This window comes from Phyllostomus discolor, chromosome 4, assembly GCF_004126475.2.
Source record: "Phyllostomus discolor isolate MPI-MPIP mPhyDis1 chromosome 4, mPhyDis1.pri.v3, whole genome shotgun sequence".
In the NCBI taxonomy this organism is placed as follows: domain Eukaryota; kingdom Metazoa; phylum Chordata; class Mammalia; order Chiroptera; family Phyllostomidae; genus Phyllostomus; species Phyllostomus discolor.
This window is the reverse complement of record NC_040906.2, coordinates 76228184-76255254: the sequence shown is the minus strand read 5'-3', so window position 1 is coordinate 76255254 and position 27071 is coordinate 76228184. Positions and strand designations below refer to the sequence as shown.

The window sequence follows — 27071 nt, the reverse complement described above, 5'->3', positions numbered from 1 at the left end:
TAGCTGACCTGGCCATTTCCATTGGCTTTCTTTTCAACACTCAGAGTACTTAAATGTCTATTTACTGCTCTATTAACCACAGAAGATTGAGACTTAATGCTTCCATTGACATGATGAGAAATTTATTGCCCTCTTCCTTTCTCATCTCCTCTGCCTTTGCTATTGTGATGTGTATTTCATCATGAAAATTTGTATTCACTCACTTCTATAATTATAACTTATTATAGTTGATTCTAAAAGTTAAACAATAAAAACAACATTCACAAGGTTGCACCTCTCTAAGACTGTTTACTACAATGCCAAGCATTTGACTTCCTTCTCTGTTCTTACAGTATCATGGCTTCTGTGGCTCTCAGAGTGATGCCCCTTGATCATGGTGAAAAAGATTCTCCTTTCTTTTACATTTGAAGCTTATGTTAGTGTGCTTACACTATTTCAGAAACACAATCAAGCTTCTCATTACCCCATATTTTACATCAAAATGTGAAAAAATTAGTCAACAGCATATATTTTATATTGATCATATAAATAATATGCAATCTTTGGCCAAGCCATGTGCCAAATTGGATTAGTATATCCATGGGTCCAATGCTGTGCATTATGTGCTACATAAATTATGTTCTTATTTTTGAAGCTTGTGCTTCATCACTTACTTACAATCATGCTATACTTTAGTTTGATATATTATTTAATTGAGAATTTCTCATACAGATTTTTCCCCACAGTTTAATTTTTATTGCTTTCTGGGCCTTTACGTCATTAAGAGTTTAAGCATCTCAATTAAACAGTCTATAAATTCTAGTCCCTGGAATGCCTTTTAGAGTCCTTCCACCATCTTACACTAATTTGAGTTGGTCGCTTTCCAGGCTTTACCTTTATTACCCTGCAACTTCCTTTCACTAACTTTCTGAGCTGCATTCACTGTCTCCTGAATCCCACGGCTTACCTTTATTGCTTTAAACTCTTTTATTGTTGTGTAACAGCTCCAGTAACTCATTTAGATCTTGAATATCTAAAAATATCTTCAGTATCCCCACACACTTGATCAATGGTTTAGTTGGACATAAAATTCCATTGCCTTTAGTATAGAGAGTTGCAGGTTCCATTTTAAATTTTTGTTACTTTGATTATTTTTCTTTCAGTCTTTGGGATTTTTGTCTTTATTTGAGATTCTATAATCAACATAAAAATGGGCAGAATTTTAAAAATTTAGTATGCCTGCCATTTAACTTGAAGAATTGTGATTCTCTTCAGCTCTGAAATGTTTCCTCTTTATTATTATGTTGATGTTTATTTCATCAATTCTCTGTTTCCCTTTTTTCAGAAGGTATTTATGATCTATGAGATCATCAAAATTGATATTTCTCATAAGCTGACAGAATTCTTAATTTTATCCTTGTCTACATAAAAATTTCTTTTAACAATTTATTTCCAATTTTAGATGCCTCTCTTATTCTCCATTTTTTTTTTTTTTTTTGCTCATTTCACTCTATCACGTACCACAAGTGCAAAAACTTTGTTGACTACACTGAAAGTGAGGATGGCACCTTGTACTCGATAAATATTAATTGAATAAGTGGGAAAATAGAAAAAATAAGTTATATCTTTGGTAACTTTTTTAAAGATAGATAAAACTTGTTGTCATTTTGGACTTTTTAATTTTTAGTTTAAAATATCTTTTTCAGTTCTTTGAATCATCGTTTTTCATATAGGCTCCTTTCTTTCATGTGTTTCTCTCATTTTGTTTCTAGCACATTAGTGACTTGCCTCAAATGTCTGGTGGGCAAGGATTGTCCGTTCTTATTACACAATGAGGCTGCACAGACTAACTGAAGCTCTTTGTACACAGGTGGAACTTCTTGATGATATGCTTTTGCCATAGGGCAATGTTTAGAGACTCACAACTGCCTCAGACACCAAATATTTCTAAAAGATACAGAATGAATTATATACTCTTGATTAACTGAATCAATTTTTATAGAATTTTTATGAGAAAATTTTCAACTTCATTTTACAATTAAAAAAACTCAGTGTGTTTGAAAATACAGCAGCTTTGGAATTTGACTAAGCTAGGTTAAAATACAGATTCTACCATTTACCAGATATATAACTTAATATTTGGTTATTGACTTTTTAGTTTATGAAATTTACATTGTGAAAATTAAGTGAAACCATATATGGAAACAACCTTGCACAGTGCCCAGCTTATCTCTTTTTAAATTTTTTTTAAAGATTTTATTATTTTATTTTTAGAGAAGGAAGGGAGGGAGATAGAGAGAGAGAGAGAAACATCAATGTGTGGTTGCTGGGGGTCATGGCCTGCAACCCAGGCATGTACCCTGACTGGGAATCGAACCTGCGACATTCCTTTTAAAATTTTTAATAGTTCATTTTTATTGTATTTTTTCCATTACCACTTACCAGCCTTATACCTTCTCCTACCTCCACCCACCTCCCTCCCCACCACAGTTACCACACTGTTGTTTGTGTCCATGAGTTCCTTTTTTTTTTTTTTGCTTGATCCCTGCATGCCCAAACCTTTCCCCCAGAGCTATCAGCCTATTTTCTATCCATGAGTCTCTCTCTATTTTGCTGTCATTGATAAGCCAACAAACAAGTGCTGGTGAGAATGTGAAAAAGGGTAACCCTTCTGCACTGTCAGTGGGAATGCAGACTGGTGCAGCCACTATGGAAAGCAGTATGGAGATACCTCAAAAAATTAAAAATTTAACTGCCTCATGACCCAGTGATTTCACTTCTGGGAATTTATCTGAAGAAACCTGAAACACTAATTCAAAAGAACATCAGCACCCCTATGTTTATTATAGTATTATTTACAGTAGTCAAGATTGGACACAGCCCAGGTGTCCATCAGTAGATAAGTGGATAAAACAGCTATGGTACATTTACACAATGGAATACTACCTGGTCATAAAAAAAAAAAAGGGAGAATCATTTTACCCTTTGTTGCGGCATGGATGGATCTGGAGAACATTATGTTAAGTGAAAAAGATAGTCAGAGAAAGACAAATATCATATGATCTCACTCGTTTGTGGAATCTAATGAATAAACTGAACTAATAAGCCCAATTTACCTCAATCATTCAACTTCATTTCTTCCTCCCATCCTTCCTTCCTTTCCTTCTTCTCTCCTTCCATCTTTCCCTCCTTTTAAAAAAATCTCTCTTCTCTTTATTTCCCTCTTCTTTCTTTTGCTACTTAGATTCATTGAGCAAATTATGACCATGATGGCCCCAGAAAACTATTCTCCCAAGTATTCCTTTAAAGATTGAGAAAAGAATCCAGGTAAGAGTCAAGGAAAGGCAGGAGTAATTTACTTACTTCAAGGGAAGCATAAACATAATTTGTATTGGCTTATATTTGTATTTTTGGTAATTTTTATCATGGTACTCTTTATACATAAACGAGCATGAGCTCATTTTATTTCCTAGTTATACCCACTTACGTAGTGTTGTCTAATTGCTGGAACATTTAAGTAGTTACTGACACAGACACAACTAATTGTTTAAGGTTTCTGTCCTATGAGAAAATAATGTCTTTGAAATTATAGTACTTTTGTAAAATATGTCAATTGTATGAGAAGCAAAGAAATATTTGCCATTTGAATTGCAGATACAAGTTATCATCCCTAAATTTTGTTTATGAATAGCAAAATCATTGAATTAAGAGGAAAGTATTTCTTAGATAATTTGTTAGAACTGATATTTGACAGAGTAACTGACCTGTCACGATAATAATTTAAGCAAGAAAATAAATGAGCAACACTGCCACATACCTTTGAGTAAAGATATGTTCCAACTTTGCCACTTGATCTGTGTTAGTCTGAGAATAATTGTGTTTGAATTTATGGACTGGGGCATGGGTCTATCATTGCTTGGTCCTGAAACGCTCTCACAACTTCCACAATATGCACTAATGTGCTTAAAAATATCTTGTAAATCTTCTTTCCTTTAAACTTTTATATGGTTCATAATTGAACTGTGATCCTTACCACTGAGCTATGTCATGATTTAATATTAGCCAAAATTAATAGCCAACCTTAAGCTTCCTTATCTTGGCCTATAAGCTTCCTGGTTCCCTTGCATTTATAGTTCCCAGGCACTTTCTGATATTTAAAGTCTCTTGGGAGCAAATATGTTGGTAATAGAGTATCACACAGCTAGTTTTTGTTCAATAATAAAATACAGGTCACTGTGAAAGGTGGCAAATGTTGAGAAAAAAGTGTACCTGACTAGCAGGTTAAGCCCATGCCTTTTAAAAGCCTGTTATCCAGGGAGGAAATGATCCAGCTCCTAGGAGATACCAAGAGCAGAGTAACTTTAGAGCAACAAGAAAAATGAGGCCCAGAAATGAAAGTGAATTAGGTGAAGGGAGAAAGAATGGGCCAGAAAAACAAACTGGCTTCCCTGTGGTTCAGGAACGTCCCTTCTTATGGAGAGAGAATTTTTTTACACGGGCATTAGTTAAAATTTAATAATATTTGAGATAGTGACTTATAAATACTTGACTTCAAGTATCTAAAAAATGACTTTACCAATAATTTCCTGGTATAACCCACTCTATTTTGTGTATTTGTAAATATCAATAGTAATAATTCTCCTTTTTTCTTCTTTTAAACTATATCTCTTGCCCTTTGAGTCAAGTTCTCAAGATCTGTCTCCTTTTTAACTAAAAGAAAATGCCAAACAATATCAGCCTTTAGTCCTAAGCCTGACTGGGTGCCAGGTAATAGCCATGCTCAGTGCTGGAAATAGAGGGTGGATAAGACCCAACTGATTCATAACCAGCATATTGGCATTTTATTTTTAGCCAATGACCTCTAAACCCCATATTAAATCTTGCCCTGGCAGAAGATGCTCATTTTATTCCTTTCATGGATTATCTATCCTTAAAATATTTTGCAGAGTTTTGGCATACTACCTACATGGTTAGTCTAATCCTGGTGCCAGTTTGAGATATTGTCTAAGCCATCCAGTTTCAGGACAGGCAGGTCTCTATAAAATAAGAACTAATAGAGCATGAACACCAGTAAGAAACAGTAACTGTTAAAGGCAGGTTTGCTTCATAACATGAATCTGTACCATGTTTTAAGGATATCCCATGCTTGGACTCAAATTGTATGTAGGCATAAATTGTAGAAAAGATACATAACCTCTCCTTCCATCCCTGACACTGCACCAGTCAAGATTTACAATCTGTCTCAGACACATCCTCAACCAGTTGCAGATGACCAGGAGTCACACTAACAGGGTATTTCCTTCGTGTGTCAGGAGGCTGCTGCCCCCACTGGAGAGGTGGTCCATAACCATTTCAATCTTCTAATCACATCCTAAGTCTTTCTTCCATGAAACCACTTGAAGAGAAGAAAGACATGCAGGGCCCTCATCAGTGTTCACAAGAACCCCACTTTTTAAAGGTCAGCATTTATTATTGATATGCCACTATTCCCCAGCAGGCCTTCTCCTACCACATGGTTCCCTTGTGAACCCTAAACCCAGCTGCATAGGCAGTCTGGGGGGGATTCTTTGACTTAGTTTTTCTTAGCCTTTCAGGGCCTCTGTAAACTCTATGAACAGTACCCAAAGCCAGTGCTGGCTCTTCGCTTTCTCCTTTGCAGTTTACATATTTCTATTGCTTACACAAAGTGTCTATAGCTGGCAATTTCATTTGTCATAGGGTAGATAAAGGAAGTGAAGAAAACAGAATTTCATTCTGACCTGAAATGGGTAATCTAACGAAATGAATGAATAAAGGCTTCTTATGCAGTGAGATGAGTGGAATTTTTCATAACACTTGAGAAAAGAGGTCTCACTGGTCTTTCACTCGTGGTATGATTGGGATTTGAGAGTCCATGTTCTGTGCACATTGCATGTGCCTTAAAGAGAATACATATCAGAGCTCTTACAACCACTATCTCCTCATCAGGGTCCACATTCAGCCAGGTGTGTGGACTGCTACAAGCACAGGAAGTATTAATATTGACCAATCATTTTGACATATCCTAAGATGAAGATAGTGCTCTTTCCTTTCTTGTAACATCACTGAAAGTTTGCATTACAAATATTTCCTTCAAATTCATGTCTATTATAAAGCCATTATATTGTGCAAACTCTCAAAATCAAGACAAAAGGAACTATATCATTTTATTTGGGGGCAACAACTTCTGTTCAATATAAAAACTCTCCCCCTTCTGACTTGTTATTCTACCTGGTTGGTGACATTGAAATTTAACCAGCCTCTGTAAAATTAAGTCATCAGAAAAAATAGCTCCTTGTTGCAAAAGTGCTACACTAGCACTTCCTATTTTTTTCTGCAGGAAGGAGGCAAGAGGCCATAGCAGAATTTGTATGATCATAATCGGTGGTCTGTCAGTGTCAGTTAAATTGCAATGTGGAGAGGTGTATCTCCCAATTTTTCTTTGAAATTGACTATATTGCTCTAAGTGTGTTTTATCAAAGCATTTGCTGGGGCAACAGATCTGAAAACATAAACTTTATGTAGCATTATTTTTCCTTAGATATTTCCCTTTAATATGTTATTTCTTTTTGAAGATAAAATGAAAGTACATAAAAGAGTTCTGGGAACAGGCAGCTATATGTCATAAACACCCTTCACTCCCCCAGCCCACGGCCCCCAGCACCCAAAATTTGGAAATGATTTGATTGAAGTGATGACGGCCTTGATCTTGTTGGAATACTCCTCCTCCTTCATTGTCTTCTTTTTCTCCATGGGAGGCAACAACCCTGTCATGGAGTCATTCCGGGGAGGGAAAGAGGTATTTCAAGTAACCATATTTTCCAAACACAAAATTGAGACACATGGCCTGACAATGACATAATATTTGAAATAGGGACTGTGCTCAAAGATCCAGAACATATGGCTGAAAGAGTTTTCTTATAAAAAGCAACTATTAAGATAGTTTCTAGGTTCTTATTCACAAAAGGCACATTCCTCCATCCCTTTTATTCGCATTTAAAAACATTACCCACAAGTCAGAAAACTGACCAGTTTTCCCTCAAACATGTTGTTTTGCTGGCGTGAGAAGCACCCTGTTGACTAGAAAGTTAAATGCACAGCCATCAAGGAAGCAATGCAAACCAGACTGCCAAACATATTATGAATATATTGCTCTTCTTAAAAATGCTAGTTGGTTTTTCATACTGGAGTATTGACTAACTGTCTGTGTTTGATGTATGGTTTACCAGCCTGATGTCGACTTATGGTTAGAGCTTAACTTGTTAGTTCTGCTTTTGCAGCCAATTCAGAATAACTACAGATGCCTCAAGATATTAAAATTGACTGCTCAAATGGACTCAGTGTGGGGGTTTCATTGGTTTTAAATTGATAACAGCTGAAAGAGTGAATGATTAAAGTGTACATGGCATAGGACACAGCTCTTTCACAGGAATTCTTGTGAACAAACTCCCTGAATGTGGGAATTTTTTCTTTCTTTTTATATCACAGTTATTTCTAAGCAATCTTGAATTAAATTTTTAAATTACACAGGAATATTCAGGAGCCTGCAGACAAAATAATTTCTGAGAAACTGAGATAAATTTTGATGAAGTGGGTTTCTAGTCTGTAGGGAACATTTAAAGTTAAGTAGCATTCCATAAGGTGGTAATTGTGTCTATTTCCCAGGCATTTGAGTTAAATAAGCTGTATGCAAAGCATAAACTGTCATAATAGAAGGGTTGGAGCATTGTGTACATCCTTCTCTTCAACTTACAAAAACTGAAACTCCAAAGTGCCTTATCCCAGATAAGTCAAACAAAGCCTCTCCTCTGCTTTCTTGTTCTCCTGGGAACAGTTATTTGTTTTCATTATTTAAAAAGATGACCCAAACACTTTCTTCTTACACAGGAAAAAAAAAGAACACAAAAGAGAATTAAGAAAACTTTTCCCCATACCCTCAAATCAGCAACACATTTAAAAAAAAAAAAAAAAGGTTTTCTAAAAGGTACTTTCACAATTCAACTATAGCTTAGGGGAAAAGCTCAGTAAAGAATTTGGAGGAATGTAAAGAGCTCTATAAGAAAGCAATATAACACCTGTTTATACACGCCTTCTTCAACTGCATTGTTCCAAGGGTTCAGTGCCCTTACTATCCCATACTGGAAACTAACCCCATTCTATTTCCAACTCTTTCTAGCATTTTACCTTTGATGTCCCATGAAAAAATATTAGAAGCACTTTGTTTGTATAGCTGATAGAGAATATCAACTTATAATAAAATTAGGTTGGGGTTTATTTAAGTAGTATAAAGCTTAAGTACTATGTACCCATTTCACATATTAATTTTTAAATGAAACACTGAAACACTGTGCCCAACTATCATATACCAACATGTAGCAAATATCAAGTGTAAATTACAAATAGTGGAATAAGAAATTTAGATATATTTGACAATAACATTTGTATATACTAATGCATATGTATGTTCAGACATGTAAGATAGTCAAATTATGAATAATGCTATAATTCTAAAAGAAAATGCATTCTTATGTATTTGGCCATCACTTATAAGAAAATATGTTACATATTTATTGCTCAAATTTTGCCCCAAATATAACCTGTGAAGCTGGACTAAATCTTAAAACTGCCTAACTCTATGCCTTTCTGAGCTGTGCACAGCTGCTGAATCATGCTCTGTGTGGAGACGGGTAACTTGTGCAGAGAGCCATCTAAGAGGGCTGCTACAAGGATTGACGTTTTCATAAGATCTATTTCCCTTGGAAATGTAAAAGCACAGGAGAAAAGAATTTCATTCTCTTTCAGCAGTTGTTGAGCTCCAATATTTTAATGACTTTCTTATCTACCCATATTAGACAGGAGGGAGACTTTAGAGGAGATGTCATCCAAGTTAAACACATGTGAGGGTCATTAACTTGAATATATCACTCCTAACTTGTCCCTTTGAACTTGGAACTCAAGCTCATAGGAGGAAAAGGAAAGATGGAGGCAGGAGCTGCCTGGCCTCAGTTAACCTCGCCATGAAAAAAATCTATCATGCAAGTAGAGGCTGAGGAATAAGAAAGCAGATGGTCTGAAAATATCTTGCGGACATCTAAATATCTTCATATTCCAAATAATCTAAATTTCAGACAAGCTTTTACTCCCCGAGACTCCTTCATCATTTGCACCACTTCGTACATTCATTCTCTGAAGAGTGAAGTACTGTGTTTCCTTCTTTGGTGACTCTACACTTTAAATGCACGGGGGCCTTGAGCATGCTACAGTTTTTCCATCTGAGAAAAACTAGTTAGCATAGGAGAACATTCAATATTATGTAAAGAATTTGACAAGACCTCACTTAATGTTTTTTAGAAACAACTAACATGTCAAAGAGGAAGTGAGAGCTCATTTCCTTATAAATCTGTTTACATAATTACCAGTTGAAGAAGACAAACATTTATGGGGTGGAGTGGGGAGCAACATTCAGGCCTCTCCTCACCAAAAACAGAACTCCCAAGGACGTCAGGTATCTCAAATGCTCTAGCGTGTTTCCTTTACATGTACACGCTTCCACCGATGCCCCTTTAATCAGGAAGATTGCATGCTTATAGTATGCATGAAAAATCTTGAAGAAAAGTAATGTTGGTCAGAAAAAAATATTGTTAATCACACGATGACAAACAACTCCATTAGTGTGTAAGGTTATGTTGAATTCAGCATGCTATAGTGAGATGGAGAAAATGTTCCAAGGGTGGTTATGTAGTAAAAGAATATAAGGATTCTAAGTGTAAATGTACAGTGCCACCTACCAGGACACTACATCAGTAGCTATGGCTGCCTCATGCTGTAGCATGGAGGACAGAATGGACAGCAGAAGCCCTGGCCAGGGAGCTGTGGCCTCAGGAGGAACTGATGGACAAGAAGTGGATAGTGGGAGAAAAGGGACTACAACCTTGGTCCAGGACCAGAAGATAGAGAATAAATAGCCCATTGGAGACAGTTTGGGAGGTGGAGTGTCATAGCTGAAGAATTGTGGAGATGTAGTAAATACTTCTGGGTAAAGTTTTAGCAGAAATCACTTCCTTGTGTTAACCCAAAGCCATCTATTCCAGCAATCGGTTATTGTACTTTGAAACTACCAAGAGCCTCAAGGAAGCTTTGTCTCCCAGATGCAATTTTCCAAGTTAAGGGTCTGAGATGCCACTGTGGATGTGCTGAGCTTTAGTTTCACCCCATGAGCTGGATCGTGGACACTCGTCTGAGATCTACTACAAGGAATCTGTACTTAATTGATTCAGCATACCTTTGGAGGCTGGGAATGGTGTAGGCAGCCTCTGCTGGAGACTGGCCCCAGCCTGGTGGCCCAAATATGACCAGCCTAGAATCCTAGGCACAAAATACATCTAACAAGAAATACAGCTCATTCTTGAGAAAGAGAGATACTCAAACACAAAACTGGACTTAGTTTTATATGTTTAAGTATATAAAGAATGTTTAAAATAATAAAATATATGAAAAACTATTTACTACATTGGGTTGGGGTACATAGGTGTGAAGTGAAAATGCAGTGGTGACAAACACTGCTTGTGCAATTTGACAGAGCCACAGGTGCTCTATTTCACTCGGAACGGCAGTGTGTTGCAGTCATCAGCCCATAAAGACCACCCTGTGTTGAAGTAAATTTGAAGTCTAGTCTCCACACTGCTACTTACTCACTTGCTTTGTGAATTTGGGCAAGGCAATGAAAATTCCTGTCTTAACACTTTCCAAATAATAGCTCTTAGGACTGTTGATACTATGTAAAGATCAATTAGCATAGTAAATAGTAGCTATTAGTTTTTATACTCTATTCCTAATTCTACTCTTACTACAGCATGGCATATTGCAAATGCTCTTGCTCCTGAAGGCAGAGCAGGCCTTCCGAAAATTGCAAAATAAATCGATTGTGGTGAGATTTTTGTGACAAGGCACTAATAAAGCCAACATTTTGAGCATTCTGTGTGCCTAGCACTGGGCTTGTAGCATTGCACGTGCTACCCAATAACAAGGATGGAGAGCTACCAGTGCATTCCTTTATGCTTTGATTTTTATTTACATTTCCTGCTCTCACATATTCTTTAAATCACTATGTTCTAAGAGGATACAAAGTTACGTAAAAAGGAGTCAGTCCCCTGAGTAATGAGTAAGGGAGATAAATGTACAATAAACACAGCATAATGTATCAAATGTCAGATGCTTTCAGGGGCATTCAGGTCACAGATTGCAAGTGGGAAAACTGTGGGAAGATTAATGTTTCCTTTATCATCTTTAAACTGAGTCTTGGCTTAGGCATTTGAACATGTGGAGACGTGGGTAAGAAGTTCAAGGTGTACCATCAGGGGAAAGCAGGGGAAGCAGGGCTGGGATGAAATGTGGAGAGTCTGATGAGAGTGTCTGTGGCAGGTGTTTTTCATAGTGCCAAGCTAAGGAATTTGGACTTCATTATTCACTTAGTACCCATTATTTTTATTAAATTGGTGAGCATTTATGGAGGAGCTACCATATGACAAGTAATGGGCCAGACACTGACTGGGTCCACAAAGATGCATACAAAGATGTGATTCCTTCTTTCAAAATTTAGACACTGTTTAGAGGGAAATATTAAAAAAATATCACTTCCAAACTCTACCAACTTGGCTTAACTTTAGAAGACCAGTGGGAAGATATATTAGAAAACTATATTATGGAATTAATGCTTTTTATCTAAGTTTACTTAATTGCTATCTCACCCCAGTGGGCCATGCCCCACCAGCCTGTGGATATGGATGAAGTAATGCTGACATAAAACACAAATATTACAAGGTGTGGCTCCCACCTGTATAATCATAGTAATTCAGCATTTCTTTGTCTTCAAGGTATACCTAGCTATTTCTGGGAGCACCCACAGCCTCCTGCATATGATAAGGATGGCCTGCCTCATGTTCCTCCTCTTTGATAGCTCATTGCCTTTACACTGACCAGGAAAGACCACTCACTGTAGCCATGCAGCCAGCATCTTCCGGGAGATGGCTGCCTTGCTACCTAGGTGCTGCCCGGGAGCCTCTGAACCTACAAAACGTTCCAGGTGCCAAACAGTGCTACCATCCCTCTAGTTCCCACTGCATTTCCGTATCCACTCTGGTGCCAGAGCAGATGGGAAGACTGCCCTTCTCCCCAGCCACCTGCATGTTAATTTAGGGCCTAAAGCAACAGCTCTTAGGCTTTGAATCTGACAAAGTGAGAAAATAGTATCTTGCCATTCTGTCTGAGGCCTTTTCAACAGAAGTCATATCTACTCTCTGGGACTTAACTAGAATATATGTACTGTTTCGTTATCTCTCAGAATTGTCTTTGACCTCCATAAGCTTCCACCAACCAATATTAATGCTTGCAATTAGACACCTGGGTGGTGAATGTCATTCTGCCAATTCAGTAGGCAGACCCAACTGAGGTACTTCATTCCATTTTTATATATCACCATCCCCTACAATGTAAGATCCTGTTAGCTAGAAAAGTAATGTAAACGAAGAATATGCAATAAACACAGAAAGTGTACAATATGCAAAGTGCATCTCACAGTGAGATACTGGTTATTCAATTCTGTGGGTAGCTTTGGAACAGGATAAGCTGTTTTAGAAATGCTATTGCATAGAGACCCCTGGCTGGTATGGCTCAGTGAATCAAGTGCCAGCCTGTGAACCAGAGAGTTGCTGGTTCAATTCCCAGTCAGGGCAAATGCCTGGGTTGCAGGCCAGGTCCCCAGTAGAGGGTGCATGAGAGACAACCACACATTGATGCTTCTCTCCCTCTCTTTCTCCCTCCCTTCCCTCTCTCTAAAAATAAATAAATAAAATCTTTAGAAAAAGAAATGTTATTACATAGACACTTTCCATGGTAAGGACTTAAAAAAAGAGAAACACACATTGTATTTGACTGGAAGCTTAAAAGAGACAAAATGTTTTCAGAAATGTATGCAGCATGACCTACCAGTTTAGGCTTATAACCCCTTCTTTCCAATTACATTCCTGGAAACGTTTTTTCAGTTTCTTTGCATAGAATAACCAGTGGATCACACTGTTCAGAGCAGCCCATAGGAATGAGCAAAGCTGCTCAGTCAGAGCTCATGCCGCACTTCCTTGGAGCTCACTAACACTTCCACAGAACCACATGGTTCCCTAGCTCTTAATATGGTTTATTATAAAACCCTCTACCTGCCTCAAAGCACTTTTCATCAAAAGCCACTTTTAAGCAGAAGCTGAGGACTAAAGGATGCCTTTAACAGAATCTTGAAATAGCTTTTAACCTGAGGCTGAGAAAGTGCTTTTAACCTAAAGTGCTTTCCTCTTAGGTACTTCAGTGAGTACCTAGCACTCAGCATTAGTGGCTGTGAGAACACCCTTAAGACCCAAATGAAAGAGACTCCATTATAGATATTCAAACCTGTTATATTAATGTATTACAAGTAATATTTGAAATCATTAAGCTGTTTTACTCCAACTAAATTTGAATCTTTTCTTATTGAACTATGCATTCATGCAAATAAATTGAAGTCTTACCACCTGGGATACTCACAAATCCATGCCACTAGTACAGTGTTCTTTCCTAGATTTTACTTAAATTTGAAGTGAGTCAAAATTTCTCCCCTCTCTCTACCCTAAAAGAATCTCTCAACTTTTATCAATCACTGAATGACATTTCCAGCTTCAGTCCATATTCATCGAGCTAAAAAGGGAAATTAAATTATTCAGAATTAATTTAATCACACATCTGAATAAATTGTATGTATTAAGTTTTCTCTTTAGAATTGTCACTCAAACAGAAATAAAAGTACTGATTTTGTAATAGTCTCAACCCCCAGTGAAGTTCCAAGTAAGTCAAGTAAGTAGACAACCTAATCAGTAAGTGTTAACTTCAGAGTAAGTAAAGTAAGTTATGTGATTGCATAATGGAATTCTGAATAGTTTTCTATTTTAAGAATATGAAGTGTCCACAAATACAGGATATGGTGGCAAATTTGGACATCTTCAAATTTTATCCCTCTTCCTCTTTTTTAGCCCCCCTCTGTAATTCTTATGAAAGGAAGACAGGCAAATGAAAGCAGAGAGTATTGTTGGTCAAAAATCTAAATAATCAGCCTTTGCTAAACGAAGTTTGGCCATGTTAATCTTCCAAAATGTACTAATGCAAAGTAAACTGGAACATATTTCTCTCATAACTAAGTGATCATGGCACAATTTTCACATATAAATCACTTTCTTTTATACATTGCATTCATTCATTCATTCATTCACTCATTCAAGTATTCATTTGGCAACCAGGATGAAAAGTAATAGAATATAAGAGAAATACAAGAAATTATGTTTATTTTGTTTTCTTTATCTTAAATATTCTTTTCCAACTTCTTCTACCTAAAAACTGTTGTTCATGTTTACTCTTCCAGCTCAAATTTACCAACTCCATGAAGTCAGCCCTGACTTCCTTATTCTGAACTAGCCCTCTCTTCTCAAAAATACAATTTTATTATTTTAATGTCTTCTAACTAGAATGTGAGCTATCTCCAGTAGATTAGAGATCATCCTAATCCACTCTACTTCCAGAGCAGGTGTTACCTGGAAAGAGGTAGAAAGGAACGGAAACAGGACATGAAGTCTATCAGTGGTATTAGGATTATTATTTATTTACAGTTTCTTCTTCCTTTTGAAAGCGGAGTGGGCACTGCTTTGGTGAAGTCTGTTTTTCTCGGTTGCCTCACAATGCTGGGCTTCCCCGATATTAACTCCTTCCAGTTCTCTTTTCATTCCCCTGCTTAGACTCCTGGGCACTATTCAGATATTCCAGGGTTGAAATATTCCAGTCCTGTGGCTTCAAATTCCATCTGTAGATTTTCCAAACTTAAAACTTCGTCTTTAAGCTCCAGACTTACAATTCAAATGTGCATCTGACATCTCCTTGGATGTTTGGTAGACACATCACATTCATCCAGAGCACCCCTTGATTCCCCAGCCCCCACATGTTCTCTGCCTCAGGAAATATTGCTGCCATTTACTAGCAGGAGTCACCCTCCATTCTACACTATCTCTTCCACTCTTTTCAGAAAATCTCATCTTAAAAGTATATTCTAAATTCAGTCCCTTTTAGTCACTTCCTTTACTGCCACTCTTATCTAAACACCATCATCCCTCCCTGGAATGTTTTACCAGCCCCCCAAACTAGCCTCTCTGCTTCTTTTGTTGACCCTCCAAATGGAGTCTTCACATAGGAACTATAATAGAAGGGTCATTTAAAACCAGAAATCGCATTATGCCACTCCTCTGCCCAATAATCACTCATTCCTTAGGATAAAATGGTACTTGAAATGGTATTTAATGTCCTTGCTGACCTACAGGGTCCTAGCTGCTGTAGGCTACCTTTCAGTTTTATCCTCACTGTACTTCTTGTCTGTCCCTTCACTCCAGCCAGACTTGCTGCTCCGCTAATGCACCCCACTTCTCCCACAGCCTTATGCGCTTCTGCTCCCCAGATTGGACACCGTCCCTTTGTGTTGACTCATCCATTCACTTCGATTGGTCTCTGTTCAATGCACCTGCCTTGAAGATATCACTGCTGACAACACCTCCCACAAGCTCTCTATGCCCCTGCCTTGCTTTATTTTTTCACATAATGCCTATCACTATTTGACATATATTACATGTTAATGTATATGTGTGTTTGTTTTCCCCATTTACAATAGCCTGTATGATGACCTTGTGTTCTATTCATTCCTCTATCCCTAGCAGGCATTGAAAAATACTCAGGAATGGATAGACTGAATGGATGGATTTTAAAATGCATGAAATATTCACTTGGTTACACCATTCTCTGTGTGTTGTGATTCAGAGCATATACATGTGTGGGGGAGTATGTGTGTGTATGTGTGTTTGTGTGTGTTGTGCTGCTGGGTAAGCAGGGGGGAGGGAAAAGGATAAGACAAAGTTGCTTCCTAGAGTAGACAAATACAGGAAAATTTCATGCTCATTCTCCTATTTGGGTTAACAAACTCTTTATTTAAGCTACAAATTTGTTTCTGGCTGGTGGACTTACCAAAATGTCCTTTGTGTTAATCGGAACCAAAGTGAGTTAAGTTCTGTTTCCATGAGAGTTTAGGAGCTTAGAGGAAGGGGCCGAAGGGTACTTTGTGGAAATACTGTTTGGGGTTAAGGGTGAAAGTGGGAAAGGTGAGATTGCCGGAAGCCTGAAAAAGGAGGAGGAAAACATTGGAAGGTGCAGGGAAAGAACTCTGCCACCCTGTCTGCCTGGCAGCTGGCCAGTCACTGAAACTAGGCTGTCCTGGTGAACAATTTTACCCCTGCAGCCAACTGCCCAAGTTTGATTGGAAGCTGCGGCCTACCCGTGCTCGGGGATAACTTCTCCAGGGAGCCTAGGCAAGTCTCCCCCAGTCTTTCCACAATAGACATTATCACTACCCACCAGGAACTTTACAATCTGTTAGGTTAGATGAGACACAAAAATATGAATAAACATGTGGAGGGAAACTATACACAGAAGTGTATCTATTTAGAACTTCTATTTATTTATATTCTAAACTACTTAAAAGTTAAAATAATTAAACTTTTTTCCTTTACTTGCCTCTTATGAGAAAAAAATCACAAGTAAACAAAGCAATGAGAGAGATTAACTTCCAGTGTATATTAGATTCAGCACAGAATCAGCCCAGTTTTCAATATCTGTATACCAAAAAGCAATAGCTGATATGTTTAATGAAAGCTCAAAGCATCTTAAGATGATGCAGTATGTTCTGAAGGACTTAAGATAAATTCAGTAGTGTTGTAGCATTATGCATATTTTTCTGCATCTTAATTCAAAGATATAAGCCACCAGTAAACTATAAGGCTTACTTAAATTACTTAAATCACCCATTTCTCCAAAAATTCTCAGTCAAGTTTTGGAAAACTATCTGATGGATACTCATATGGGGAGTATTTTAAATGAGAAAAAGAGAAGGTGGTAAAGATGAAAGTGGAGAGAACATAAAAATGTAGAAACAGGATTCCTTGACAAGTAGTCTGAAAGTTTTGTCCTGGAAACCAATCCTATAACAGAAAACTAAATGTCACTTATAGTTTAAAATCAAAGGATGAATTTCATTAAATTGCTGAAATTACCCATGTTTAGAATATCATTTTTGCCTTTCAGTACCCATTGCCCCTTCCTTACACAATAGCAACTCAACGGGCAATGATCTGCTAGCTATGTCTGGCACTCTGGAGGGAGAAAAGTTCCAACTGAACTCTACCTACTGTGGAGGCTATAAGGGCTGTATTTGTTTCTCATCCCAACCCATTTTAAACTTAATCCCAACCACTGGATCCTCTACTGGAACTCCCAGTCTTAAGCATTGGGTAAATAGAAGCCGTTACAACAGTATTGCTGGTGGGTAACAGTAAAAACAGCATCCTGACCAGCTCTCAGACTGACAAAACAATTGCTATATTTCTTGCTTCTTATCTTGTGGATCTCCTAAGCCCCTTGAATTTTAAGCATCTCTGAGACTGTTCCCCCAACTCCAGTAATTTCTTTGACTAATTAATAAGTTACTTTGAGTTCCCAGTAAATTCTTTGAGTTTCCTTCTACCCCTATTTCTCAATATTATTTGAATAATTTTTCTTTGCTTAATATGGCCACAGTTGTTTTTTGTTGTGTGTGTGTGTGTGTGTGTGTGTGTGTTCTACTGAAACAAAAAAAACCTCACAAGTATACCTGATGACCAAAATAATTGTCTGGTGTATGTGTGTGTGTGTGTGTGTGTGTGTGTGTGTGTGTGTGTGTGGCTGAGCGGCTCATTTTGTGGGTTTAGGTGCTTTGTTTTTCCTTTTTAAAATTTGCTTGAGAAGCTGAAATGGCCCTCTGTCCTGAAAGCAGAATAACATCATTTTGAAAAGCATATGGAGACTGTCTCCTGGGTAAATGATGATAACACCGTCACATTATTTGAACATTTAACTGCCTCTATTGAGTAGTTTTCTTCATAGTTTTGATTCATTTGGAATCTAACTGACAAAGATCCCATTACTGGGTGTTCTTTCCATAATTTGTCAAAAATATATAGCAGAAATGAGGGAGAATGGAGCTAATTTGTAATCTGGGAGACTTAACCTGGGTTATGCTGATGAACTAACTAAATCGGTCAAAACTTTGAGAGCTTAAAGATTAAAATCCACCATTTCCTAGTTAAACTCTAATTCATTGTGTAAACAACATGATTTATAAGTGCAGTCATGTGGAAGGCCTATTTATTTTTCTCACCAAAAGATGCTTTCGATGAAAAATTGCAGAAAATGGATTTTCTCCAACCAATGTGTTGTCTGTCACCCCGGTATACGCGCTGGAGCACTACAGTAGAATGAAGCTATAATGATCACACTAGCCAAGGCCATAGGCATTTGAAGAGCATTCCAAAAATATTGGCACCCCTAGCAAGAGGTGTTTGCTAAATACAAAGAGTTGTTAAGAGAGGAAGAAAGGACTACCAGTGAGCCCACAGATGGGAATATAGGTGGGGAGTCGGGAGCTCAGGGTTCTGGGACTGCTCCCTTTTTGGAATACCATAAGGAAGGGGAATGCAGAAATACGCCTTAATGTTGTGCCAGGATATCAGGCATGGAAGTTAGGGGACAAAAGCTAGTTCATGAAAGCTTGCCTAGAAAACACACTATCTTCTCTCTCCTATCCCCTTTCCTTGCACTGTGTTAAGATGAAGGTTCTATGGTTAAAACACATTTCTATAATTCAATGATCCTTCTTAGCTTATCAGACTCTGGATTGCATCAGATTTATGGATGGATGGCAATCCTACAATAGCCCTTAAATTTGACAATGACAGTTTAGCTAAATCTCTATGATTTACTTTCCTTGAATAGCACTTTTTTACTTTGCAAAGTCATTTCATGTGCATTATCATCTCTCTAAGTTATATAATTCCCCATTTTATGTTGGAGACTAATATTATAGGCAAGAATCTTTCCATTGTAATTGACATAAACTTTTCCAAACTAAAGTAAGAATGGAATTTATTAGACCACTCAATTGAAAAGTCCAAGGGGCAAGGGAATATTCAGGCATGGCTGGATCTAGGGGCGCAAAATGCTATCAGATCTTTCTTTCCTCTATTGCTCAGCTCTATTTTCTACTCTGTTACCTTAATTTCCCAGTACTTCTTCCCAAAAAGTGGCAACATAACTTATGGAACCTCAAACTCACATCCTCATACTTAGCAACACCTCTAGAAAGAGGGTCCCTCTTTCCCAGTAGCACTAGGTTTTGCTTGACAGATCTACCTGGACCAAGTGTTTATGTCTGAACCAATTACAGTGGCCAAGGAGAGAAAATACACGTTCATCCCCACAGCTGGAGGTGGTGGAGTCAGCACTACTCCAAAGAAACTGCAGCAAAATGGGAAAGGTGTCAACCCCAAAGGAAAATCAGGTATTCTTACCAGAGAAAAGAATAGTTATGGGGCCAGAAACACCACCAGTCAGTCGTCCACCGTAGTTTTCTAACCAGTGCCATCTATGACAGTAGATCTCTCAGAGCTCTCTTGCCAAGCCTGGCCCTTTCCGTTGTGATTGTAATCTGTCTTTTCAAACATTACAGACAATGCTTTGCATGTGTTGTAGTCAAGTGTACTTGGTTGCACTAAACAAAAATTCACTCTAATTTCTAATGCACCTCACAGCAAAGATATATGGTACTTGGAGTTAGGCATGAGAAAGTCAGAGTTGAGGTTTATGTGTTTTATTCACCTGTTTCTGCAGATTAGTTCTTTTGTCCATTCACCCATTGCACAGGGTCCTCTCCCCAAATGGCTGCCCCTGGCCTCCAATGTCTGAGTGCAGGCAGCATTACAATTCAAACCCCTGGTGCTACCTACATCAGTCTGCAGCATACTAATTCTGAATCTTTTTTTGTATGGAGAAAGGCACTGGCTCAGCTTGGGCCACACGACAACCCAGCTAGAAAGCTAAGTCCTTAGACGCCAGAGCTGTATCTTCCTGGGTGAATGTAGCCAGGTTAAAGAGAGTCTAGAAGTGAGAAGAAAAATTTTGACTCTTCTGGTAACTAGCAAAAGCAAACATCTCCCTTCTGTCTAATGTAAAATTCAATAAATCTTGGCTCCTTTCTCACCAGGGTGTTATTAGCAATAAGGAAAGGATAGTTTTTCCCTGCAAGGGATTGCCTGCACTTGCCTGGACCCCCCAGTAAGTGGCAGTAATGCACCTCCCCCATTAGAGCAACAGAAAATAGCCTGCAGTATTGCACCTCACCCCTCAGAACACCATGGCAATATAAACTCCCCAGGAATTGAAATTCTATGCTCTTCACCCCAAGTCAAAATCCTTCCACAAGTCCAGTCATTCTGTATAATTAATTTACACTACAAAATTTCTTAAAGGAGTCTTTGCTGTCTCTTCATCCTTACCTTCTTTTCAAATTTTGACCACAGACATCTGCTTTTCAGTTTCATTCTTCTACTAAAGCCATTTTCTTTGGGGTCATCACAGCCTTTGAATATTGCCAAAATCCAATGAGAAATTTTCACCTTTATCTCCCATCACCAACCTGCTGCATCTAAAATGTGTTAATTTCTAAATATCAGTCTCACTATTCTCCAAACCCTTAGGTTTCTGCATCTTGATCTCCTTCAAACAAATCCCATGAATCACCTCTTTTCTCCATGATCTTAGTTTGGGGCCCTCTCTCTCTCCATACAGGTATAGATATAGATATATAGATAAAGATATAGATGTATAGATATAGATACAGATGATATAGATGTAGATAGATATGTACATATAGAGAATATACATATATTCATAGAGACTGATGCTTTGTAGCTATAGACAAAAGACTCAATGTTCTTATGCTTCAGAATTAGTATAAAGATTAAATAAGTCATACACGAAGTACTTTGAACTTTGCTTGGCTTAGTGTAAGGGCACAATAAATCTGCATCATTATAACATACCCTTGCGATAGAACTAATCACATTATAAGTGTTGTGAGAGTTATTCTTCCCCCATAGACTGTAGGAGATCATGCTTCATGCATCATTGCATTTTCAGGCGGGGGCACAGTGGCTGGCTCATAGTGGGCATGTAATAGATAGTTAATGAATGAATGACTCTTTGCTTCCTTCACAACTCCCAGCATGTGGTAGGTGTTCAAGAAATATCCACTGACTTGAATTCGATAGAACTGAATTGATCTGGAGAGAATACAGAATAGGAAGTGTCTTGGTATTAGGTGAGGCATAATAAGTTTAAATTTTAAGGTGAGAGCAGCTTCCCTTGAGGCTCTTCCTTATAGTTGAATCTAAACTGATGTATAATTCTACATTCTTAGCAAGTTCAGAATCATTTTTTCTCTATTTTTTGCTTTCCAGTGTCAGTTTCCACATTCTATCAACTGTTTTTATCCTCACAACATTGCTTAGATCGTCAGAAGTCACCTGTTGTCATTTTTGTCAGTTAGCTATTGCTGAATAATGAATAAACACAAAATCTCAGTGGCATACAGCAAAAAGCATTTTTCCCATGTGTCCATGGGTCAGATAGTTTAGACTGGACAGCCCTGCTTTGAGCTGTAGGTCTGACTGGCTTTGCCTCATCATTGATGGTTGGCTTCTGTTCTGTGTCGCACATATTTATTGTAGAGCCCAGACTGAAGGGCCAGTAGCTACCCAGGGAAGCTCTTGTCTCGGCCACAACAGAGAAGCAAGCAGGAGAGCAGAACATCTGTATTGCGTCTTAAGGCCTCAGACAGGAACTGACACATTGTCATTTCTACTCACACTACATTGTCCAAAGCAAGACACATGGCTAAGCCTAGCATCAGAGAAGTGGAGGAAATAAAATGCTACTCACTCTAGTGAGTTTTGCCACAGTCACATGGCAAATGATTTAAATGTATAAATGTAATTGAGAGAACATGAGAATTGTAAGCAATGATTAAGTTTACCACACCTCTGTCTCCTGATTCTGGTCTCCACAACATCTTTCCCAGGTGATCACAATAGCCTCTAATCCCCTCATATCCAATCTGCTGCATGATTTGTGCTCCAGATTTGATTATGAGCCTCTTTGTTGCAGGTGATAGAATACCCTGTTAAAAATGACTTATATTATCTTATACAACAAAAAGCCTAGAGAAAGTGTTTTAGGATTGGATTGAAAGTTCAACAATGTCACTGAAGTCTCAGATTTTTTTGTAAATTTAGGTCTTTTTTTATCATTCTATCTTTTGTTTACACTTTTGTTGCCTCACAGAGACAAGGTTGCTGAGGTAGCCCCAAACATCACATGATTTCACAGTGATGTTCAAAGCAGAAGAAAAAAAGAAAAAGTGTGTCTTTCCACACCCCTCTCCTTTTATCAGGGAAAAAAGTCTTCTCTTGTAGCTCCCCAAGTCACTTCCCCTGGTGTTTCACTGACCAAAACTATCTAATCGCCCAAACCGGTAAGAGAAGCAGGAGTCATTGGAGAACACTTCCAGCTTCTGTCTTACAAGTGGACTCTAAACATGAGAAAGAAGTTGGAAGAGAGAAGCATGTATTTAAGAAATCAATGGTATCTGCATGCTCTCAAATAATTTAACCTACCTGACTTAGTGTTTAACATCATTCATAACACAATGTTTTATCACCTTTTAAAGCCTAACACATCAAAATTTCTCTACACAAGGAAGAGTGAATATTCCCCTCAGCACAATACATTCATCCGATCATTCTTCCCATCACTGATGTGTTTGTTTTCCCTTCCCCCACCTTCCCCAAGTGCCCTTTGTCCCCTCTCTTGACTCTCCAGTTTCAGTCTTCCTTACTCTTAAGGATTCAGCTCTTCTCTGGGAGTCTTCCACAGATGCTCAACGCTGGTCCAGTGTCCCGCCACATCCTCCCGTTGCATCTGTGCTTCCCCAGTTAGAGAAGTTTTCATGATGAAGTGTTTCTACCAGTTTGTTTATACACTGCCCTACTAGGCAAGAAACTTTGAGAGCACAGGTAATGGGTCTCGGTTTTTACATTACCAATACTTTTCCTAGCTCCTGGCACACAGTAGGCACTCAGGATTTTCTTCTGCAAATAACTAAATAAATCAAAGAGTTAATGCCCTAGAATGCTTTCATGTCTTTCTGTATCTACCTAATGAAAGGAAATGTCTCCAGATTTTAATATACACTTCTTGCAGGAATCTATTTTTTTGTAAGTGACTCTTAACCTCACAAATGTCTCCCACTCCTCACCACACATAATCCATATCTGCACTAAATGTCACAAAAGGACCTGTACTATAGGATGCCTTTCTTAGCATTTAGTATCTTTTCTGACATCTCTTATATTCTGTTTTGAGCATTATTTGACTTATATTAGCTCTTCTAAGATTATGAACTTCTTGATTATTTTTTACAATCTAATATATGTACCTCATTGCTATAAAGATAGAAGGTAATAAATATTTGTGAAATTGATTTGAATTATTATTTTCATTAAAGGGTTTTATAGTTTATAACAATTCTTTCTGACTATAAATCCAGAGTAAATTACTGTGTCTGTAGTTCTGGGTTATTTTTCTAAAATACTTTATGTCATTCTTTCTTATGATGGTAGCTCACTAATTTGAATATATCTCTGATATTTAACCAAGTATTCAAAGCAAACACCCATGATTATTTTCTACTCTCTACACTTGGTGAGGTGTTTTGAATTTATCTTCTTTTTGTCTCCTGAATGAAAGCACACATTTTCATATTACAGTGCATTATTATTAGTGCTTTAGCCTTAATTGTTCCCTCTCTGCTGGGTTGTCCCAAATTTGAGTCACCAATTTTTCTAACAAATGGATAAAAATCATGACATCCCTGAAGTCTCATCACACTCCATTATGACTATCCTTTTGTAATAATAAATTATTTAGCTTTCTATTGTGTGGCACTTTATATTTTCTCCTCAATTCTGCTACAAATAATTTTTAAGTTTATTGAAAGCCTCCACTGATGATTCAGATGATGTCTTGCAGTCCATTGTTCAATAAATGTTTATTGAACTTCTAGTATATGCCAAACACTGTCCAGTTACTGAGGATCCAGTAATGAAAGAAACAGGTATAGTCTGACTCTCCTGAGTTGCACATTCTAAGCAAGGGAAGCAACTAACCAGTAAACACTTCAGTGTAATATGCCAGGTGGAGAGAAGTGCTCTCACATAAGTAAGGCAGGGAAGTGACATGTAGAATATCTGTTGGCAGTGGTCGCCATTTTTTTTAAAGATGGGTAGGAAAGGCTACAGTCAGAAGGTGATGTTTGATCAGAGGCCTAGAGCCATGGATTCCCTGCAGAGGAAGTCAGTGCAAAGTTCAGAGGCAGAAGTGTGGACAAGGATCGGCAATGTGGGCAGAGAGGCTTCAGGCAAGAATGTGGGGGAGAGGGATAAAAGGAAGCAAATGAAAGCAATTAATTGGTAGAAGGTCTGGTCATGTGCTGCCTTGGAAGTGGTAATAGAAAATTGGGTTTCATTTTGAACAAGATGGGAAGCCTTTGAAAGTACTAAATATCTGTTTTATTATCAGGAATAAACACTTATACTGTTTATAAAAGTTTTGGAAATGAATTTGTGGTGGTAGTTGCACAACAGGATTCATACACTTAATGCCACTGAACTATACATGTGAAAATGGTGAAATGGTAAACTTGTGTTGTGTATATTTCACCACAAATTTAAAACCCTGGGGGTGAATCTTGTGGGCCAGATCCTGTGCAAAGCACTGGTGACTATAAGAACACAAAGATGATATAGGCACTCAGAATCTACTTTGAGAAAATATATATCACGCATTACAAATATAAATTCACAATGCAATGTAGCATGAATCATGTTCTAAATGAGAGGGCTAGGCTAGGATTTCACATAGAGTATTCTCAGAAACATTAGTCTAGAGAGATGCCCTTTGAATAAAAGGATCTTATTCAAATAAGTGTGAGAAATGGTGTGTCCTCACGCCCCTCATGGAGATTCCCAGGGCACACAGGCATATCACAAGCTCTAAAATAAACATACACAAAAGAAACCTGTTTAGCTTTGTTTAACCCAATATGCTAAACCCTTTTGATCACAGCACTTTTTCCCACATCACCTATTAACATCCTGAGGAACTAGGTTTCGAAAAAACCAATGCTACTGGAGGCACAAAGCAGAGAGGGGAAGGATTGAGTTCGTATAGAAACTGAGTCTGAGTTGAGCCCTAAGGAAACGGGATACTTAGATTAGAGAAGAGGAAGGGCATTTCAGGCAGGAGAAAAGTTTAGAAATTCTCTTCAAAGTTAAGTCTCCTGGATCTTGCCTTGTCAAACATCTTTGAGCCACAGAATGACTCTTCTAAGTATACTGACAAAAATCGTAATTTTGGTGATCATTGAATGTTTTTTTAAACATTCAAGATATCTATTCACTAAGATTAATTATTTTGTAGAAGTTTACTTAATTCCTTGTCATTATTTTGTAGATAGCAAAGTTAAGCCCAGAGAGACGATAATGTACTCAGTCACCCCTGCGTAATCAATGGCAGAGTGTTAATTTTCTTTCTCTTAGGCTGGAGACCTGTTCCACGAAGGAAAGAGTTATGGTCTTTGTATGTGTGCAGTAGACATTTTGGAATTAAAGCAAAAAATTGATTCCTATGCAAGATGCAGGTTTCATCATGCAGTGGATATGGAAACAAAATCAAATTAAAGAACAACGCAAGCTTGGATTTTAATGAAGCTCATCTTTGTTTCTTTTGCAGATCAAATTTTTGGCTCTCATCTGCACACAGTGTGTGAACGTGAAAATTCCACAGTTCCACGGTTCGTAAAGCAATGCATTGAAGCTGTCGAAAAAAGAGGTGGGTAACTGAATATGCAGCAGTTTCTCCCCTTACGCCACCCTCTGCACCACCAGTGCTAAGTTCACAGCACCACTCGATTTGTCTGGGAAGCCATGCAATTAAAACCTGACTTTTGTTAATCGGTTAAGAGGATCAAGTTTCTTATTAACTTCAGTTTGTTTTTACAATAGGGACATCAGTAATTCCCACTAATGTTCTTTTTTTTAATATTTTGTCTGTCTGACATGTTGTTGATTCAATTGCAAACTTCTTGTTTTCAAGCCAGTGATAAAACATTCATAAAATATCAGCACTCAGAGTGTTAGAACCCTCCTAACATTCGTGCTGGTAGATGTGCCAGAACAATTTTTGGTAAGCCCCCAACATTACCCAAGTGAAGCAAATAGCATTTCCACTTGCAAACAGTGATATTCTATCTTCCACGTGTTTCTCTTCAATCAGAATACGGCTAACTGGTTTTCCTGGAACAATTAACAGATGCACCTCCAATGTTAAGATGAACTTTGATCCTTCTATTTCAACATTCAGTTTTTCATCTGAAATTATCTCATCTTACTGAGGGGAACAAAACAAAACCCAATTGACTCATCATTTCCATGCTAGTCTGTCTGTGAGGTGTTTTTCCTTCAGATTATGACTTCATTCATTCAAGGTCATTTTCCCTGGAAGATACATACAATAGGTGAAGAATGTAAAAAAAAATATGTATTATATAAAAATATGAAGCTTCATCACCATCTGTTACAAGTTTACAACATATTCCCAGGATCTAGGGGGATATATATCATGTAAAAGACAGAGGTGTTTTCAGAAAAAGAATTGTTGAATCTATTCACATTTTCAGCTCCCGATCTCTTAAAACAATAGAAGCAAGGAGAAAAAATCTTTACCAAGTTATCTGCTAGGGCAAAGCTATTTTAATTCTCTCAGTGTTACCTGGCTTTATTATAGAAGCATAATAAAAATGGTCTGCAATTTCCAACTCCTGGAAATTCATACTTTAATTATACTGTAAGGATAGCCTTGGGATCCTATTATTCCCATATCAGTAGGGAATGGAGAATAACAAGAAGGGGATGAGTGGGTAGGGAAAGTGGATAAAGGGAGTGGCTTTGGAGGAACGCTTATCAACTCATCAGAGACAA

The 27071-nt window shown here is 37.8% G+C and overlaps 1 protein-coding gene across 3 annotated transcripts in view; it reads left to right on the top strand.

Annotated features, from left to right (window-relative positions):
- The window catches only part of ARHGAP15 (Rho GTPase activating protein 15), a 626777-nt gene that overhangs the window by 366720 nt on the left and 232986 nt on the right, over positions 1 to 27071 (top strand). For all 3 annotated transcript variants that reach the window (XM_036023540.1, XM_028509736.2, XM_036023541.1), the window contains exon 10: positions 25825 to 25923. In XM_036023540.1, the coding sequence (XP_035879433.1) occupies positions 25825 to 25923 (99 nt within the window). The remainder of the gene's footprint in view (positions 1 to 25824; positions 25924 to 27071) is intronic.